General features: G+C 36.2%; 2 protein-coding genes across 2 annotated transcripts; both read left to right on the top strand.

Moving 5' to 3' along the window:
• Positions 1–298: 298 nt before the first annotated feature.
• On the top strand, positions 299–3,087 carry LOC117316227 (zinc finger protein 862-like). The gene is made up of 5 exons (XM_033870766.1): positions 299–1,139; positions 1,297–1,760; positions 1,981–2,099; positions 2,240–2,472; positions 2,954–3,087. Exons 1-5 carry the CDS (start codon positions 299–301, stop codon positions 3,085–3,087), a joined length of 1,791 nt encoding a protein of 596 aa, XP_033726657.1.
• Positions 2,890–4,622, top strand: LOC117316072 (protein Ycf2-like). The gene is made up of 6 exons (XM_033870557.1): positions 2,890–3,083; positions 3,211–3,475; positions 3,615–3,681; positions 3,864–3,916; positions 4,010–4,174; positions 4,241–4,622. The coding sequence occupies exons 2-6, from the start codon at positions 3,275–3,277 to the stop codon at positions 4,529–4,531; spliced, it is 777 nt and encodes a 258-aa protein (XP_033726448.1). The 5' UTR covers positions 2,890–3,083; positions 3,211–3,274; the 3' UTR covers positions 4,532–4,622.
• Positions 4,623–20,807: the final 16,185 nt, after the last annotated feature.

Raw genomic sequence — 20,807 nt, forward strand, 5'->3', positions numbered from 1 at the left:
TCGTTACATAATTGCAATTGTTCGCGGTTAGAGTGAAATATGATTTATATTTCCCGATGATATTAAATCAATGCAATAAAAGCATTTAAAGAAACGTTTTCTTGTTGATAAACATTTATTTCACTATCTTTTAATATAACCCCAGACCATGCGAAATATGTCGGTCCGTCGGACAATGTCTGGTTAATTTGCCGCCGGTCCGGAACCGAACTGTACAGTTCCGGACCGATTGTCCGGCTTTTAGACTATCCCCTGATCATGGTCCCGAATACGTTTGTCGCGAACACGCTTTAATTAAATGGCCGCCGCCATGCTTCGATATGTGGATGGGGTAATGCCCGGCAAGACTTTGAAACGCAGAGCGTCAACGCCGGAGCGATTGGCAAAAAAGCATGCCAGTAGTAAAAAATACGAGGAAAACCGGCCATCTCGTAATGTGAACGGGAAGTGGCAAGACGGCAGACCGTGGCTTGTCCTTGACTTTGCCAATAACAGTATGACCTGTAAAACATGCATCGAGCAGTACACGAGTACATCGAGTAGCATGAGAGGTAAGAACACTTTTATCCATGGATGTAAGAATGCTAGAATATCTGCAGTTGTTGACCACGAAAGCAGTTCAGCGCACAAAAAAGCTGTAGAACTTCAGAATGACCAGAAACTAAAACAAACGTCTCAACATTTAGTACAATCAACACCAGCTGCGGCAGCATTATTATCGTTGAAAAAGGGGCAAAGAAACCAAATGACACATTTGTTCAGAAACGCTCATGCTGTTTTGAAACAGAATAAACCCTTATCAGACTTTGTGTGGCATTGTGATTTGGATCAAGCCAAAGGGCTTGATATAGGCACAACCTACAGAAACGCAAAGGCTGTATTGACATTTGCAAGATCCATAGCCAATGTTGAGAAGAAAACTACTACAACCTTAGGGAAAAATGCTAGTTTCTTCTCAATAATGATGGATGGTTCAACTGATATTTCAGGAGATGAGCAAGAAGCAATATATATTCGTTGCTGTATAGGTCAGGAAGTGGTCGATCGTTTCCTTGGAATAGGATCACCAGTATCTACATGCTCCAAAGATCTGAAAGAGTTTGTCATCAATATGCTTGACTCACATGACATTGATAAAGGTAAGTGTCATATTAAAACCATTATATTAAACTGATGAGAGTGATGGATTTGATGTGGCGGTGTTTATATTCTAAATACTTCAGATGTCGATAAAAATAACAAAGATGCAGGATAGTGAGGACTGTAAAAGTTAAGTTTAAGTTTTTTGTTTTTCAGCCAAACTTGTTGCGCTCGGTTCGGATGGGGCGTCTAATATGACAGGTCACAAATCAGGGTTAGCACAACTCCTTCGTCAAGACATCAATCCAGAGATGATCAACATTCACTGCTTTGCACATAGACTTGAATTGTCATTCCGAGACGTGATGAAGAAACAAAACCTTTATGATAAAGTTATGACACTACTGATTGGTATCTACTACCACTACACAAAACAATACAAAAACAAAAGTGGTCTGCGGAATGCAATCTCGTGTCTGCATATTAAAGGAGTTATGCCAACAAAGGTGACGGGGACACGCTGGATGGCTCATCTTTCTAGAGGGATAGATGCATTTCTAAGAACTTTCAGGGCATATGAGGCACACCTCTCTACTCAAAGCCACGAGAAAGCCAAGGCAGGAGGTCTCTTGAAGATCATGATCAACATGAATGTCCTTTGCTTCATCCTCTTCCTTAAGGTGAGTGTAGAAGTCAATTATTAGTATGTGTTTTACATGTATGATGCCATTATAATTGTTAATGAACACTGTCTTGTAATTATAATAGTGTACGCGATAGGCATGTTTTATTGTTTAATTTAAAACATGTAGGCATTGACGAGTGTACTGTTAATTTTTAAACCTAACATATGTAGCTAGCCTAGTTAAGTAGATAAAAGTATAAGTTTATCGTTTCCAGGAAATCTTGAAACCATTGATGATGCTTTCACTTAAGCTCCAGGCTCCTGCTACAACTGTTGGAGACACCTGTGTGTGGGTAGAGGCTACTGTAAATCTATTGAAAGATCTTAGATCAAGGTATGAATCGATGATAAATTAATGATTTAAATAATCTACTTTAATATGTAATAGTAAAAATACAATGATATGATAATATTCAACTGAATTTCAAAGTAAGTCAATATTTCCCTGAACATGTATATATACTAACATTTTAGAGACACAGATCAGTTTGATGAGGTATCGGAGGTGCTTACAACAGGTATGTACCAGGGTATAAAACTTAAAGGACAGACTCCATCAATGCCTTACAAAGAAACGATAATAGATGGCCTCATCAAGGCTATAGAGGACAGGTTTAGTCGTCCAACCTCACAGGCCATTCTCGACAATGCCACCAGGATTCTCCATTTTGATAAATGGCCACAGAAAGATAGTCATGATGTCAAAGGTTTCAATCCATATGTTGAAAACTGTTACAGTTCATACCATTGTTAAAATTTCAGTTACTAACAATTTTTTTTGTTTGTTTCTAGTTAGTTTCATTTTTTTCCATAAAATGGCTGTGTCTGAATACTGTTTGTACTTCCAATTTTATTGAATGTTTAGTGTATTTTCATTTATTAAACCTCAACACAGTAATAACAATTTTACTTAATTTATTCAATTGTTATAGTTTTTGGTCAAAACATTTAAGAACACATTTAATAATATTTAGTGAAATGCAAATGTATATCTTATTCTGTAGAAACAGATAACTTTTGTAAACAAGTCATTCTTTCCATATGTGGTTTAAATGGAATAAATTACCAAAAGTGAATGGAAACTAGAAAATTCAACATTTACTATATTTCGTTGGTCTTTTTTCTGAGAACTTCATGATCATTCATGTCAATATCAAGACTTTTAAGTACAACATTCATAAATTGTAGACTTTGGAGCTGATGCTATTGTGGCAGTGACTTCCAACTACCGAAACACATTCCATCATGTCAACCCAAGTTTTGATACTGATGTTGCCCTAGAAGAGTTCAAGTTGTTGAAAAGAGTTCTGTATGCAAGGTAAAGCATGTCTATTGACACCTTTTAAAGTCTTAAAGTATTGTTCAAATGCTGTTATATATCTATATATATTTGATATCATCTGTTCAAATTATCCATATCTGACTTTCTGACTATCATTTTGCAGGCACGGTGCAGATTTGAAGGCTTTGAAATGGAATAATGTGCAGGACCTACAGGATTTTCCACACATGGCCTTGGTAATAGAGCTGCTGCATTGTCTTCCACCAACGAGTGTCAGCTGTGAAACAACATTTTCACAAATGAAGCTGATCAAGACAAGCAGACGGATAAGCATGTCCAATGAAACATTGAACAACCTTCTGCTGGTCAAACTCCAGAGTCCGTGCATCCCAGAATTTAATCCTAAGGATTCCATTGATGACTGGCTTGTGAGTTTGTTTTGCCAATGCTTTAAATACTTTTCAAATTGTTGCCTTTTCTGGTTAGTTACAAATGAATTATTTCAGTAGATCTAGATGATCTTCAATTCTGACTGATGTGCTTGAAATCCTATGTCTAATTTTGTAGCTCTCATCTTTGATGCCAAGGAGGCCACACTACCGAAGATCTACTGGTAAAAGAGAGAAACAGACTGGTAATTACTTTAATGATATTTAAAACCAACCAAAATCTTGTTATATAATTAATTTGCCTCAAACGATAGTAGAACAACAAATAACAAAATCTTAAAAGATGATTATTCAAACATTTCATTGTTATAAATATAACTCCTTAATAATGTTATAAAATTCAATTTGATCAATTACTTTTTTGCAGACCTGGAAAATGTAACCAATGCAGCTGGTACAGCCCACAACAACATTGATGAGGTAATCATTTAAACAATTGCACTTGAGTTTTGGTATTATGTTAAATTGTTTGTTTATGGGAAGAATTTAATTTGTTTTTATTTTAATTGGTAGATTGGTAATCCTACTCACCTACAGGATGGGGCCCAGATTGAGAGAGAAGATGATTTAGAGACTGAAGAGATTGAGGGAATAAAAGAGGGTGAAACTCAGATTGAGGGAAAGAATGAGGATGAGATTGAGGGAAAGAATGAGGGTGAGACAAAGATTGAGGGTGATGTTGAGAGAAAGATTGAGGGCGAGACAGAGATTGAGGGTGATGTTGAGAGAAAGATTGAGGGCGAGACAGAGATTGAGAGTGATGTTGAGAGAAAGATTGAGGGTGATACTACAGAGATTGAGAGTGATGTTGAGAGAAAGATTGAGGGTGATACTACAGAGATTGAGGGTGATGTTGAGAGACAGATTGATGGTGAATGGTCTAGGGAAGAGGACAGCATCATAAGTGAGGAAGAACAACTCATGAGACTTGATTTAATCTTTGGAAAAGATGCAGATGATTTTGACTATTCTGAAGACTATCAAGGCGAAGAGGAGAACTTTGAAAATATCATGATGTTTTCAAGAAGTTGTTAATAGTTTTGCAACGATCATGTGTGTCTTTTGGATCCTTTGTCATAATTAAGAGATTGTTTAAGAGATCAAATAAAAGTTATGATGAAATGACTGTTGATATTTTGTATTTTGTTGACAACAATTCCAGACATTTTGTCATACAATGTAGGTGTGTTAATTCTTCTACAAAGAAGCAATTTTATCATCTACTCTAGAATTGTAAAGCATATAATGCATATCTTCCGCAGACTGAATGTCCTGTAATTTCTTAAAGTTTATCAGACCGAAATGTCCTGTGAAAGTTGATTCGGTCTGGTAAATATTCAGAGTTCACCAGACCGAATGTCCTGTGAAAAAAAGTAATATTTCGCATGGTCTGTAACCCTGATGGGTTGCAATTATGTAACGAATTCAATTTGTTACATAATTGCACATGGTTAGGGTTAGATTTTCGAACATTAATAACTGTGTATTTGTGATTGAAAACATTAAAAATAAGTTTTATTAAATGTTTTATGCTGTTGTCTTTGCAATATTTAGCTCATTTCCCTCTAACCGCCGTGACATGCAATTATGTAACGAATTCAAATTCGTTACATAATTGCATGGCACTGCGGTTAGGTTATTATAGTGGATATGTTACATTCTTACATAATTGCACATGGTTGGGGTTAGGTTTTTTAGAATGAATAAGTTATTATTTTTCTTTAATACACCATAAATAAGTTTTCTTTAATGATCTTTGGACTCTCTTGAGCTATATCTGATTCATTTCACTCTAACCGCGAATGACATGCACTTACAAATTGTATGTAACGATTTGGAATTCGTTACGAAATTGCAAGTCAGTGCGTTTAGGGTTAAATAGATTATATATGACATGGGTGTTGTTAAAAAGACAAGAAAAGCATTAAAAGAGACGTACAATGGTATTTAGATATGTATTTAGGTATTATTTTCCCTAACCCTGATGGGATGCAATTTTGTAACGAAAGTCATTTTGTCTTACTTTCTCAATGGTCAGCTGTACTTTTTTGAGCATCAATATCTTTGTATTTTTTGCTCTATACATTAAAATCAATCTATTTTTATGTGTATTATCGTTCGCTTGGCCATATTTTATTCATTTCGCTCTAACCGCGAATGACATGCAACTATGTAACGAATTCGAATTCGTTACATAGTTGCATTACATTGCGGTTAGGGATAATTAGTGTTTATGTACCATGTTTGTTGTAAAAGGCAGCAATAAACTATTTCAAGAGAAGAAATATTGTTACTTTATATTTATTAATATAAATCTTACCCTAACCGCAAGGTATTGCAATTATGTAACGAATTCAATTCGTTACGTAATTGCACATGGTTAGGGTTAGGTTTTTCAGCATGAATTAAGTTGTAAGTCTTGTTAAATGAACTAGAAATATTTGTTCTGTAATGTATGTTTAAGTTTTTTTCGCAATATTGTATTGATTTCACTCTAACCGCGGTGGGATGCAATTATGTAACGAATTCAATATAGGGAGCACTACGCCATTTTTTTGAATTTTCAAATAATCATACAAAATTCAATAATTGTGGTAGAAGACTAAATTTAACGGTTTTCGACTCAATTTATCATTCTCTATCACTTTACCGAGCGAAAAAAATATATATATTGAAGTTATTTATATTTTTTCGAATTCTCAAAAAGCACCATTGAATTATCCTGGGGGGCATGTTTCCAAGCTAAATCCGTCAAAAATCCTGTGCATTTCAGAAAAAAAAATTAAATCGTGTTCAAGGAAATTGAATACCCTTTCCAATGATATATAACTTGTCTTAGTGAGTATAAAGAATATGAGAATAAAAAGCACGTTAATTGGAGGGGGTATGAAATGTCATCTTAAATTGGTACCTTAAACTTCACACACATTAGAAAAGTGCAAATAAACAGAACTTTTTTTTATTTGATGCCACCATTATTATGTCTTAACAGAATAAATACAAAAAACCGGCCAGATTTGCATCGTCCGGTTTATAAAAAATGTTTGAATGGGGATGCCCTCCGACCAAAAACAGACAACATCGCTTAAAATCTTGTTTTTTAAAGTTTTGTTAATTTTCTTCTTTTTGAATATCAAGAATGCTAAAATGCGAGAAAAAACGCTTTATAAATGACCTTAACAATAGTTTGATCTTAGAAATGTAACGAATTGATACCATTATGACACCAATGTGGTGGTTAGACTAGGGTTAGGTTGCATGTCGCACGCTCGGGAGGCCGTCCTTAAATGACCTTAGCTGTTAATAGGACGTTAAACAAAATAAACCAAACCAAACCAAATTATTTTCAACAAAAAACATCAATAATTCGTAGTCAATGCTTTACAACATTTAATACCTACTTGAAATTAAATCAAGTAAAAATCGACCTAACCCTATGTGTCCGAAAAGTGTAACGAATTCGACTTTAAAACATTAATAACTTTTTTTCTAAACGTCCAAAATCAATATAACCCAGCGCAAATTAAACTTTATATCGTCAAATATAACACTGATATAATGGTTCGAAAAAGTTCAAAAAATAAAAATCACTTTCGTTACATGCAAACTTTGCAGCTGCATAATTGCATCAATTCGATACATAATTGCCCACTTTGGTTACAAAATTGAACACCGAAAAACTTTGGTTACAAAATTGCATCAATTCGGTTCAAATTCGTTACATAATTGCATGAATAAGTCGTAAGATGCTAACTTATTGGCCATCTTGTTTTCAAATCATTTCGTTTGGTTTGGTTTAATTTATTTATCAGCCAAGGTCATTTAAGGACGGCCTCCCGTGCGTGCGACATGCATGTGTGTGGTGAGTGCGTATGTGTGTTTTGGGAGGCTGCGGTATGTTCGTGTTAAGTCTCCTTGTGATAGGCTGGAACTTTTGCCGATTTACAGTGCTACCGCACTGAAGCATACTGCCGAAGACACCCAGCAGGACACCCCACCCGGTCACATTATACTGACAACGGGCGAACCCTGGTTTGGTTTGGTTTATTTTGTTTAACGTCCTATTAACAGCCAAGGTCATTTAAGGACGGCCTCCCGTGCGTGCGACATGTATGCGTGTGGTAAGTGCGTATGTGTGTTTTGGGAGGCTGCGGTATGTTTGTGTTAAGTCTCCTTGTGATAGGCCGGAACTTTTGCCGATTTAAAGTGATCTCACTGAAGCATACTGCCGAAGACATCCAGCAGCACACCCCACCCGGTCACATTATACTGACAACGGGCCAACCAGTCGTCCCACTCCTAATTTGCTGAGCGCTAAGCAGGAGCAGCAACTACCATTTTTAAAGACTCTGGTATGTCTCGGCCAGGGGACAGAACCCAAAGCCTTCCTCACAGGGGCGAACGCTCAACTAAAGGTCAAAAGTGAGGCATTGTCAAGGGAGACATTAGGAAGAAGAAAGTTGTTAAGAAAGAAGAGAAAAGATAAGATCCCAAGTTTAGTCGCCTCTTACGATCATGCAATGGGGGCAGCAGGTACAATTCTTAGCAAAGAAACCGAGAGTGTGGCGGTCACCTCGGCCATACCGTCTTAGTCTAGTCAATCTACTCTCAAAATACCACAACCTCAAACTAATTGCAACAAAAACAGTTGATGTATCACTGATGTCCTGTATAAGTACCCTAACACATATCAAAAATCGAGAAGGGGGAAAATTCGGGAAAAAAAGATATCGGGGGTCAAAGGTCACATGTTTAATTACATTCTGAATCGTATTCCAATACAATAAACGAATGATAAATTTCATTCAAATTCATTTAATAGCATCTCTAATCAATAAATTGATGACAAACAAAGCCATTGAGCATACAAATAAGCATTATATCAAAACTATATGGTGTTTTTGACTATATTTGCTTATAATTATGGTCCGAGTCTTTTTGGACGAGTTGTCCTAAGTGCATCAACCTACCTTGTATTGCTTTAAAAGAGAAAGTATGGGGGTTTATGGCATGGAGTTGTTTTTTTTTTACAAAGGGCTTTTATGTCGCATTTGGACGAAACTAAAAAATGCTGTTATAATTACATTAACATATTGGCACGTTTCAAGATTTTTACATGTGTATGTATTATAAATCGAGTTTGTAATTTGGGACGAGTTGTCTCGCTAGCTATAAAATTCATGATAACAACAGCAACACGTTGCTGAAATGGTAATCGTTAATAAAATATCTTGGTCAAAAACTTCCCATGAATTTAGATAGTCAAGGTCCGTTTAAACGTATCTTTGGTACATTGCATGTCACTTCAATCCTTTCCAAAGACATCCAACATGTTTGAGTTGGAACAGCTATTTCCCTTGCAATCACTGCATACAGGTGAACATTCAAGACCATGCTTTCGGCAAGTACATTTTCTAGTGTCACAGTTTTTCTTGCATTTGCATCGAATGATTGTCAGAAGTCTTTCAGGAGCTGGGGCTTTGTCAGTTTTCACTGGCAGCAGTTTGTTATTGGAAAGAACCCATCCCCATTCAGTTGGGTTCAGAACATTTCCCTCAATCCATTTTTGCACTTGAAAGTAGGTCCTTTGACTATGGAAGGCAGTGGCACTAGATGTAGGTGGTAGAGTATGTATTTGCAAAAATGTCTTGTTTGTTAGCACGCTATTAGCAAACTTCCGGTATCGCAGGATGTCCAGTCCTTCATATTGTAGTCCACTGTAGAGCTGAGTTATCAGATGCTCTCCCGCAGCAATAATTTCGTTTTTCGTACTTTGCTTGTTGATGAAAACGTGTGCTTGAGACTTCATAAATGTATTATTTGATACCTTCTTGAGTGTTAGTCCTTTTCCAATCCCAAACAATCGCGATGTCGTATCACAACCTGTTATGGCATGTATAACAGGCAAAAGGGTACACAACTCAGATCCTAACAAATCCTTTGTCTTCTGAATATCCCAAATCTTTGCCTTGCTATTCTTTTTCGAGATGTCTGATCGGAAATAAAGAGGAAACGACTGCAACTCGGCGTGATAGAGTAGCAGTACAAGTAGGTCGGTGTCTTCTCCCAGCAAGACAGTAGGGTTGGTTTTACACGCAGCTATAGCGGTTTTTGCGATCAATGTATCAGCGTCTGATTTGTCGTGTTTTGTTTCGATTCCGTTTGCATTTAATGTTGTTCCAAGCATGTGAATGAATGTTTGCTTATTTTCATGATTTGCCAGAAATACATCTTTCTTCGACCTAAATGGTGTTGATTCCTTGAATTTCACCTCGGTACCACATAAACCTTTGGTTCGACGAAGATGAATAGAATCTTTTGTGTCCGGACCCGACTCGTATCCATCAAAAACGACGACGGCTTTCCTGTAGTGATGGCAAACATAATCTTTGTACCGACTGCAAATATCACCAAATGTCTGGCCTGCTATCCATGGAATTCTGTGGAGAAGTGAGCCGCCGTCTATAATGTACATCATATCGTCATCGATAGCTTCCAATTCCGTGGCATTGCAATCTCCCAGATTCCAGATGGCTTCACCAAGCGATGACTTCTGTGCTAATCTCATGAGTCCAGAGGAGTCAAACATTGCGCTTGGTTGACTGCACAGCTCGTGCGCAAATATTTCTGTTTTGTCATCATATGTTCCATTTGCAGCCGCAATAAACCTCTGGAATAGAAGTTGAGGATCTACGGGTATTGTTTCCCCTTCAACTTTGACAGACAATTTTTCGCTTAAAGTGACGACTTGATGTTTCCTTTTGAAAGAGAATTCTTCAACAAGTTTGCCATCCATTGACTTAAGGATTTCGAGCCCTTTTTGTTTTGCGTTATAAGCGTCTACTGAGGAATCTGCGGTGACACCTGTCTCGATGTTCCTAAGATTTTCTTCTGCAATAAACGGATTGCGATCATACAAGAACGTTGTCAATGTCTGTGTGTCCTTTGAGTCTCTTTGTCGTCTAGATTCGCCTTCTTCTTTGTGCTGCAAGCTTGTGCTGAAATTTACTCCTGTGATTTCTTGCATTGCGGCGTTCATCTGCGAGCAGTCCGGCATAGATAGTAGCCACTGTGCACGCTGGCCTTCCGTCATGCCTCTGCCCCTAGTCAAGCCTCCAGATGTTTTCATGCTCCTCATCAAAACTTGCTCAATTGCTAAATCAGATGATATCCCAGCCCAGTATCTGTCAGTTCGCCTAACAACGTGGTGGCCAGACATAAAAAATGCGTAAACTCCAGGGTGTTTGGACTCAAGCTGATCCATTTGCTGCAGGTACACACGTGCAGATTTGACATACAAGTTATGCCCTGAGGCTGCGAGATATGGAAGCATTGCCCTTATGGTCTGCAGATGGATATTCCAATTCCCTGTTCGTTCTGCCTTTATGAATTTCTGAAGGATGCTAACCAATAATCCATGTATTGAAACCACAATAGCGCTGTGCGATGATTAGCGTGGTTACTTCTGTAGCTATCCATTTCCGATTTCACGTGTTCTAACATCTCATTTTCACACACGTCTGCAACCGTGATACTGCTGTCTAGCAATGAATCCAGGATTTTACCTATATCCATAATGTCATGATTTTGAGCGGAATCTGGGTTAGCTTGATATTCTTCTGCCTCCTGTGTCATGACCGTTGTGGTGTCATTGTCTCCTTGGACACCGGGTAATGGAATGGAGTATATCTGATGGATAATAATGGCCGTTAGTGCTCTCTTCACCATCATGTGTCCACGTACAGCTCGGGCAATTGCTTTCCCAGTAAGCATATGCAACACAGTGTTTGGTGCATACACGGTTTCAAGCAGTTCGGCTAATCCAGATCCAACCATAAAATGTCCTATACTCCCGGCAAAGCTCATTTCAGTATGGAAACCGCCAAGTCTGAGAATTATGGACTTCAGGGGACTACGCATTGGCTCACGTTCAATAATATTGGCCGCCTTCCAATACAGTGGCTGGTCGAAAGTCAGAATCGGCGTAAATCCATTAGCTGCTGCTTCCTTACAAACAAAGTGGAGGGTGGAATAGACGCAAGTTAAATCACTAGGATTCATGTCAATCATTGGCAGAAATTCTATTGAAGACTTCCCGGGAAAGTTTCCAACTGCTGTCTTATGCATGATCGCAGACCAGCTTGGACTCAAATATCGCAGGGACCAACTGACCGCAGAGAGGAGATCCATCTTCCACGTGTCGTCTTGAATGGCCATGTCTTTCAGAACTTCAAATTTCAAACTGGTGAATGAACTAGAGGGTGTCACAATATCGATTTTCGCCAGGTGTATCACCTCTTGCAAAGATGGACTTTGTCGTGGTATGATCTTCATATTATGAGCTGCTGGTGTAACGGCTGAAATAATACCCATCCCATGAAATGTGCCGTGTCCGTCTATTGTGCATATATCGTGATCGACATTGTCGGCGACGTATTGAATGAATGAGCCGTCTTGGAGTTTGCTGACTTCATTTCCACGGGTTGCTGCAGCATTAAGCTCATACTTTTGAACCTCCGAATATGATGACGCGAATCCCATTTTGTTTAAAATATCGGACAAAAATCTTGATCCGAATTGATGATGCATTTGAACCGCGAGACCTATTTGAAGAGGAGCTATTAACGTCCTTGGTCTCGTTGACTGCACAATAGCTTGGCCAATTGCTGCAATCCTGACTTCTGGATCCGTTTTGTTAAAAAGTTCAGTCAGAAATAGTCTGAGGATGTCTGGGAGAAAAGCCATGTTCTTTTCGGTAGATGAGATGTCATCAGCAGTTGGATAGGTTGATGTCGTTGCTTCCATTGATTTTATATCGGCCTTGATTAATTTCGCAGCTGTTAGAATGATGTTCTTCTTTTCCTCCTCTTGATTTATCGGTTTCGGCATTTCATAGAAATCTTGAAGTATAGTTGATACTGTCTTCTTTAGAGTCACAACATTGCATTTACCATTGATATCCGTGATCATCACAGACAATCCAAAGTGATCAAGGATCCTCTTTTTCATATGTACCACGCTGTATGCTTTATCTTTAGCTGGTAGTAGTTCCTCCATATTCTTAACAAGATCTATGACGGTGATCTGTTCTTCATTACTGTTTTCAAATCTCCTCATAACTTCCAAGAATGCTTCTTCCGATGTTGATTCCTTTGGTCTTCCAACAGTACGGGCCTTCTTTGGTCTCCCAGGGGTAGTCCTACCATTGGAATAAGTTTGATCAATGGACTTTGGTGTTTGTCTTTTCGTGCGGAAATTAACACTACATTTCCTGTGATATACAGCATCAGCTGCAGGAAGGTCTGCAAGTGCTGTAAGCAGTCTTGTTTTGACTTGTTCAGCCCATTCATCATCTCTTGCTTTACACACCGCTTCTATTGTTCTTTGAAAATCTGTTGTACGGACTTGGATGACGTCATAGCCACGTTTCTTATGCGATATTTTTGCAAAATTTCCGCAAAATATACAATGCTCATTGAAATTAAAAGTTTGTGTCAGTGAACGACGGACTGGGATGTTGTTATTTTCTTTGTTTGGGGTATCTCGTATTCCTAATGTATTAGCGTTCACATAGTCTCTTCGGCAAAGCTGGTGCACACTTTGTCCAGGATAAGTTGCTACTGGTGCATTTTTCAATGTACTCACGTTGTTTATTGTGTCACTTCCCTTCTGACGGAGCTGAACAACTTCTTTACCATTATCTAGTCCATCTCCACAAATCACGCAGCATTCCATGACAACCTAAACAAATCGACAGAAATTATTAATTAGTTTTTACCAAAGCTGTAGCCTTTAAAAAGTACATTGAAACTCTTTGAATAAAACTGTCTTACAATACAAACTCTAAATTTAGAATCTACTCGCTAGATTTCGTGTATTGCCTAATTTCCGACAGAAAATCATTAGATACCAGTTCCCTTGCAAAATATTAGCTATATAATAGCAAATTAATCAAAATATAAAAGAAAGTTATTAGAGTATACGTAAAATCGCGTTAACAACTGTATTTCAACTTTGCAAATAAGTACGCAAAACGAGTAAAATTACTCGCGCTTGGCTCAATAAGGCTTCCATACTTTTTTTCACCGTACAAAAAGTAGCATTATAATTATGTGTAAAATATTTATTTTTCGTACGGAAGGATAATAAAAATTATGCTTAATATGTTCAAACAACATATGGAATAATCATGAACAAAAACATATTCTCAATGCAAAATTATTTTAAAGAAAAGGTCGTGATCGGTTACGTTGACAACAGTAAGCAAGCATGGTAAATAAAGGTCGTCCAGATAATATTATGATCTTTTTGCTTCGGTTGATCTGTTAAAACAATATCTTGAGGCCATATTTTATTGACTTAACCAAATTTTAACGTTCAAATGTATAAAATATAGACTTACCCAAATCGAAAAGCATCTAAGAAGCGTCGTCTGCAATGTCATAGTTTTTCATATTACCTCCCTTTGTGAACTCTTCTGTAGTACGGTGGCCCATAGTCGCCATATGACACTATTCGTAATTTCAAGATTTTATTCGCGAAAATAACTGCTTTCCCGATTTTTTCTGTATTTCGATTTTTTGTAGTTTGTTCATATATGGATATAGATATAGAATCAATAAAAATAGTTTTTGTTGCAATTAGTTTGAGGTAAAATCGTAGATTGACTAGACTATCTGTGATGCTCGGTGAGTCAGGTGGTTCGCCAGCTCAACAACAGCCTCAAGACCAGGGATCTGGCGATGGGTCTGACGAGGCTAGTCGGGAGGACGAGGCTGCGGTCCTGCATCCGCATGGAAGGCGAGTTTTCACCCGGGAGGAGGGCAACATTACATTGTCCTCCTGCGAAACCATCATTGATTGAGAATGCCCAACTCAGACACTGATGAAAGAATTTATGGCCAGGACTGGCCTAGGCCAGATTGTGTTGGAGCGGTTCTCCATTAAAAAAAATAAAAGATCGGGTAAGGACCGCGTGCAGATTGCGAAAGAAGATGCAGACATAAGAAAACAAATTACATTCACTGTCTTCTGAAATATTCCTGATAATGATTGTGTATGATTCGTGCTAATTGAAAAATGATCTTATTTGTTGTATTGTTAAATTTGTGGCACCTTCCAATCCCTTTGTAATAATGACTTGATTTTGTATATGAAAAAAAAAAATGAAAAAAAAACGGCATTGGGTATGCTAAAAAAAAAAAAAAAAAAAAAGATGGGCTTACTTGAGCAGGGTCCCCGTCCCAAGCCTGGACAGGGATACATGCTAAGATATGGCAGACATATCTAAGTATGTATCCCTGACTGATGCTCAAAAACAACTAAGTACTAGTGATTCTGAACTATAATTTCTAACCATGAGACTTATTGAAATCGTTACATAATTGCAATCCCTCAGGGTTAGGTGAGAAAAAAGACTTTTCTCGACTTTAAATTGATTTTCTTAGCATGTTTTGTCCGCTCTTTCCACAGACATGAAATGTTTGCATAAAATACAAAAAAAATATTTTTCATGGGAATTTTCTCCTCGGGCCTAACCCCATGAGGAATTCGTTACAAAATTGCAAATATCAGGGTTAGGTCCAAATGATGTTATTTTTGATATATTTTTGTATTGAAAATACTCATTGTATTATACTCATTGTATTAAAACAAGGGTATTCGGTGCTTAAAACAGTAAAAAAAGTCAAAGTTTATACCTAACCCTGAAGTGTTTTTTCCAATTCGTTACATACTTTCATTGGCTCATAAGTCCGTCCTGATTTAAGTAAAATAAGAGGGTTTTGCATGTTTGCAATCCTTTTTATTGGCTCAAGATATTTAAAACTTGTTTTCATTAAAATCACGTTGTATTTGCTTTTTAGAGAAAATATCCCGTCACAGATCACCCCATTCAATTCGTTACATACAGTGCAGACCGTAGGAATGAACACAAAGTCACCATGTGCCGGTGTTTGATTTTCTATTCAAGGGGTAAATCACAGCGACCGATCACCCTAAATCCCTATCAGGGATCATGAAAACGGCGTCATCGCGATCCCCGGTGGTAATGTGTTCATCAAAATCCGCGGTGATCGTTTCTCCGCGAAACATCAAAGCAATTTGTCCGCCGCGAATCCTGATGATGCAGCCCCGGAGGGCCACGATTACATTCAGCCCTCGGTTTTACCTGTGATGGTGTGGCTCTCAGTTGACCATTATCGACCCTTATCGTTGTACGTGTACCGATTTTTTTACCGCTAGCAGTCGAGACGATTGGTAGATTTTGTGACTTACATGCAAGTGTCCTATCCCTAATGTAAGACTCGAATTCGAAGTGATACGGTTCTCCGTGACGATCATGGGTATAACTAAATAAAAAAAACATCTGGATACCGTATAGTGAGTCTACGAAATTCCCTTAACGTCTCAATTGCTGCTGTTGATAAATGATGTGGTTTAAATGATCTGCAATTCAATACTTGTATATAGGCCTATGCATTTAATCACTACTGATTTAGCTGACCTGTTTATAGATGGCGCTTTGTGCATGACCTCAGATGCCATGACCTCGGAGAGGCCACATAAGGGGCTCGTTATTTAGTGAAAGATCTCGGACTTATTTTTACGTGATCTAGCGAAGTCCTTAATTGCATAATTTAGTCATCACATATATCTGAAGTATATAGCTAGTAAGATGTCTGTTTGAGAAATTGATCCATATACGTGTACGACCTGTGACGGATGAGAAGACGATAAACATTGATAAGATCATTACTTGTCCTCGCGGGGACATAATGTATGTTTTTGGTTTCGTAATTGTTTGAAGAAAACCAAATTTTATCCTGAATACTATAGCTTATAATTATTTCGTCTGACTTTTTGTAGCGGGTTTCATACATAGACTGTACAATTATTTAAACATTTCGTAGTTTAAATACACGACTTAAAGACGTTGTGTGTTTTCTTACTATCATTATTTATGTTGATATATATGCTACTTGCAGTTTACAGGGACGATTCCGGGGTGGCTAATAGCATAGACATACACTTGGGCGCATTCAAATTACCTGTAGATATAGAAATCCATGCTCATATTTTCCAAACTATATATATAGTAGTTAATCAACTTCATTATTTCATTAACAGCCAAATTGTCACAGCAAAATCATTATGCGAGGTCTCTTTTTTTTTCTATTACATGCATGATTGGAATCTATGTGTGTATACTATAAATTTTGTGTATATTGTTAAATGGAAATTGTCAAATAAATATTGTTTGAAATACATAGACTACAGAATGATGTGTATGTATAGTCTGATGTGCCCTCTTTATTGTGAGAAAACAATACATTGGTGTATGTAATAAAGAAATCTATAAAATACATTTTAACATATTTTGGAAGCAAAACAAAATAACGTACTAACAATACAGACGTCACCATTACGATCAAGACCTAACGTCCAAACAATGTGAACTATTTCGTCCTTTCTCTATCTACAGACCAGTCTATTTTACGTCCAACGAAGCCTGATGATAGATCATGTAATTTGAAATTGTCCATTGAACTGGTAGGTAACAAAGGAGTTCCAGAAGAAAATATTTACCTTCTGTGAAGAGAATGTCGGAGAAGAGTATATAATAGATATATTATATCATTATCGTGGTTTTGTTTTACCGCAATCATTGAAAATTCGCTAGGAAATCATATATTCCAAATCGTTACCGTTTAAAACCAAATGAAATCAAACTGAATGATCTATTAAACGGTCATACTTATAAATTAGTTATAAATGGTGTATCATTATTTTCTAGAAAAAAATCTCTATATCGCGTAATATAATCATAATTGAAGTTAGTGAAAGCGATATAGATTAATTCTCTATACACAGAACAATTACATGCCGTGTAATTACCGTTATAGAAATGTTTTCACCAACTGTTAACACCTGTCAATCACATATCTTAATTACAATAACAATCTTCAATTCATTTTATTACTTTTGGCTTGACAGCCAATCAGTGGTGTACAAAACATATTACATAATATTACATATTGTACAGAATACAATTAAAGGATAACATATGAAGATGAACATTAACATTATAATATACATATTACATAAGGTACATTATAATATTTACGATTAATCTATATATACATTTATCAATACATTTGCAACATAATTAAACACATATTACATCATTCTCTGTTTATTTGCGTGTATAATGAATTTACCTAATCTGTGTAGTTCCTTTATTTTATTTGAGTTCAGTAAATTTAAAACTTTAAAGACAGAAGGTTTGTACCAGTAATATTTTTTGATAAATTTCTTCCTTATCTCTGAATATTTAGGACATATAAGTAAAAAGTGAAATTCATCCTCAACCTCGTTTTGAGTACAGTTTATACAAAGTCTATTTTTCCTGTCAATATTTCTACTTCTACCAACTTCTATAGCAAGATTGTGTGCAGACAAGCGTAACTTAGTTATTGCAATTCTATGTTGTTTATGTAATGACTTGGTTAAATAATATTTTATAGTGACATTGTCTACAAGATACTTATATAAGTCACACTTACTAGAAATACTTAAAGAATTAAATATCGTCTGCTTAGCCTGATCCTCAAGACGCTGTTTAATCAAAGGTAATAATCTGATGTCGGAAGGAGTATGCCTCACCCATATAAAACCCAACCCAAGTTCAAAAAGTTTCTGTTTTACAAATACTAACCAATTAGATTTGGATAAACTTTTCCAGTTTCTAGTAACAAAAAACTGTAAACTTCATTCAAGATACAATTTTCATGACTTAATAACTTAAACCAATATTTTATCATCCTAAATATGTGCTCATTTGCCAGTGGCAATCGACCTAATTCAACATAAACCATAGCATTACAGGTAGATTTCTTAACACCAAGTATATTTTTACAAAATTCCAAATGAATTTTTTCTATTACTGTAGAATTATACCTCCCCCATATTTCACAAGAGTAATTTAAAACACTTCCAACAAATGTATCAAAAAGATTTAACAATGTCTTAATATTTAATTGAAAACGGTTGCATTTGGACCGTAAAGCAAAAAGTGCTTTACGACCCTGATCAGCCACGTGCTTAACCATATGGGTAAACTTATTATTAAATCTGAACAGGGCACCGAGATAACAAAAATTGTCTACTATATCAATGTTACAGCCATTATATTTCCAAAATTCATTGTCTTTTATACGACCACCATTTCTGAAAACAACTATCTTGGTTTTATCCGTATTCACTTCTAGTTTCCATTTTTCGGAGTATTCATATAAGTTATTTAAGAGATTTTGAAGACCATCGATTGTTTCAGAGATTAATACTAAATCATCTGCATACAGTAGTAGGAATAAACTCAGTTCTCCAAAGTCGTAATTGGTGGCACCGTTTTCAATAAAACTATTTTCAAAATCATTAACAAATAAAGAAAAAAGTAACGGGGACAATATTTCGCCTTGCATCAATCCGACATTGTTTGTGAAATAATTTGAGCATCTGCCATTAATTAATACACACGACTTTACCAAAGAATAAAGGGACTTAACTGTCTTTAGGAATTTACCTCTGATGCCCAACTTTGATAATTTATACCACAGACTTACCCTATCAACGTAATCAAATGCCTTACGAAAATCAACAAAACAACAATATAATCTCTTTTTTTCTGACAAAGTTTTTGAAATAATTGATTGCAAAGCAAAGATAGCGTCCACAGTACTAACTCCAGGACGAAATCCAAATTGAGCGTCAGTTAAAATATTTTGTTTTGTACATACGTCCAAGAGACGTTTATTAAGTATAGAGGTAAAAAGTTTACATAGACAACTTATCAAACTTATGCCTCTAAAGTTATTTGGGTCCGTACAGACACCTTTTTTATGTACAGGTACAATAATTGCAGAGGACCATTCACTTGGGATACATCCTGAATCTAATATATTATTAAATAGTAAATTTAAAACCGGAAGTAAAAACAATTTTCCCTCAATAAAACATTCATTTAACAATCCGTCTGGACCGTGGGATTTTCCCTTTTTAAGATTAATGATTGATGTTGTTATTTCATGGAGTGAAATTGGGTGATCTAGTTCGTCGAATATGACGTCATCACTGATGACGTCATCTATCGCTTCCTCAACATTACTACTACCAGAATTTGCTACTTGCTTAAAGTGATCAAAAATTTCCGCCATGGACATTTTTGGTTTATTGGGCTTGTTTTTGGCAAAGTTTTTATAAAAACATTTTGGATTGTATTTCCGTAAAAACTCCAGCCTGTCACCCTCGTAATTTAAATATTGTCTTTTCAATCTAGATTCCAATAATTTATATTGTCTTTTTCTAAGGGTTAGTTCTGTATGGGTTCTTTCATTTTTGGTATTATTAAAATCATTTAATGCTTTCAAGTATAGTTTACGAAATTTTCGAACTTCATCGTTAAACCATGGTTTATCATCCATGGTCTTATCTTTTAAAAAATTTACATCAATTGGAGTTTTTTTGGATATATCATCTACAACAACCTTTCGGAAAAATGGATGCATCAAATTCTGTAATTCTTTGGTAAAATTTTTTGTACAGGTATCAATTGATTCTTGATTAACTTCCCCTGCGATTTTGACATTATCCTTTAATTTATCAGAGTTGATATTCAGAGATTCAATAAATTGATATTTCAAATCATCATTCCATACATACTTAATATTAATTTTCCCATTAAATTTATCTTCGTAATAAATTGCCTCATTGCGTAAATGTTTAACAAAAAGTTCTACATGTAACGGGGCGTGGTCAGAAAAACTTGTAAAACTACCAACATTAAACTTTTTGACCAAATCAAATAGAGTGAAAGGCATTAACATATAATCAATTACACTCATTCCATTTGTACCACAAAAAGTAAAGTCACTAGAAGCAGATCCAATAGTATCTCTGCCATTTCTGATACGAATACCAGTAGATTTACACAAATTTATCAACCTATCTACAGACCAGTCTATTTTACGTCCAACGAAGCCTGATGATAGATCATGTAATTTGAAATTGTCCATTGAACTGGTAGGTAACAAAGGAGTTCCAGAAGAAAATATTTACCTTCTGTGAAGAGAATGTCGGAGAAGAGTATATAATAGATATATTATATCATTATCGTGGTTTTGTTTTACCGCAATCATTGAAAATTCGCTAGGAAATCATATATTCCAAATCGTTACCGTTTAAAACCAAATGAAATCAAACTGAATGATCTATTAAACGGTCATACTTATAAATTAGTTATAAATGGTGTATC

Source organism: Pecten maximus, chromosome 18 (genome assembly GCF_902652985.1).
Source record: "Pecten maximus chromosome 18, xPecMax1.1, whole genome shotgun sequence".
Lineage (NCBI taxonomy): Eukaryota > Metazoa > Mollusca > Bivalvia > Pectinida > Pectinidae > Pecten > Pecten maximus.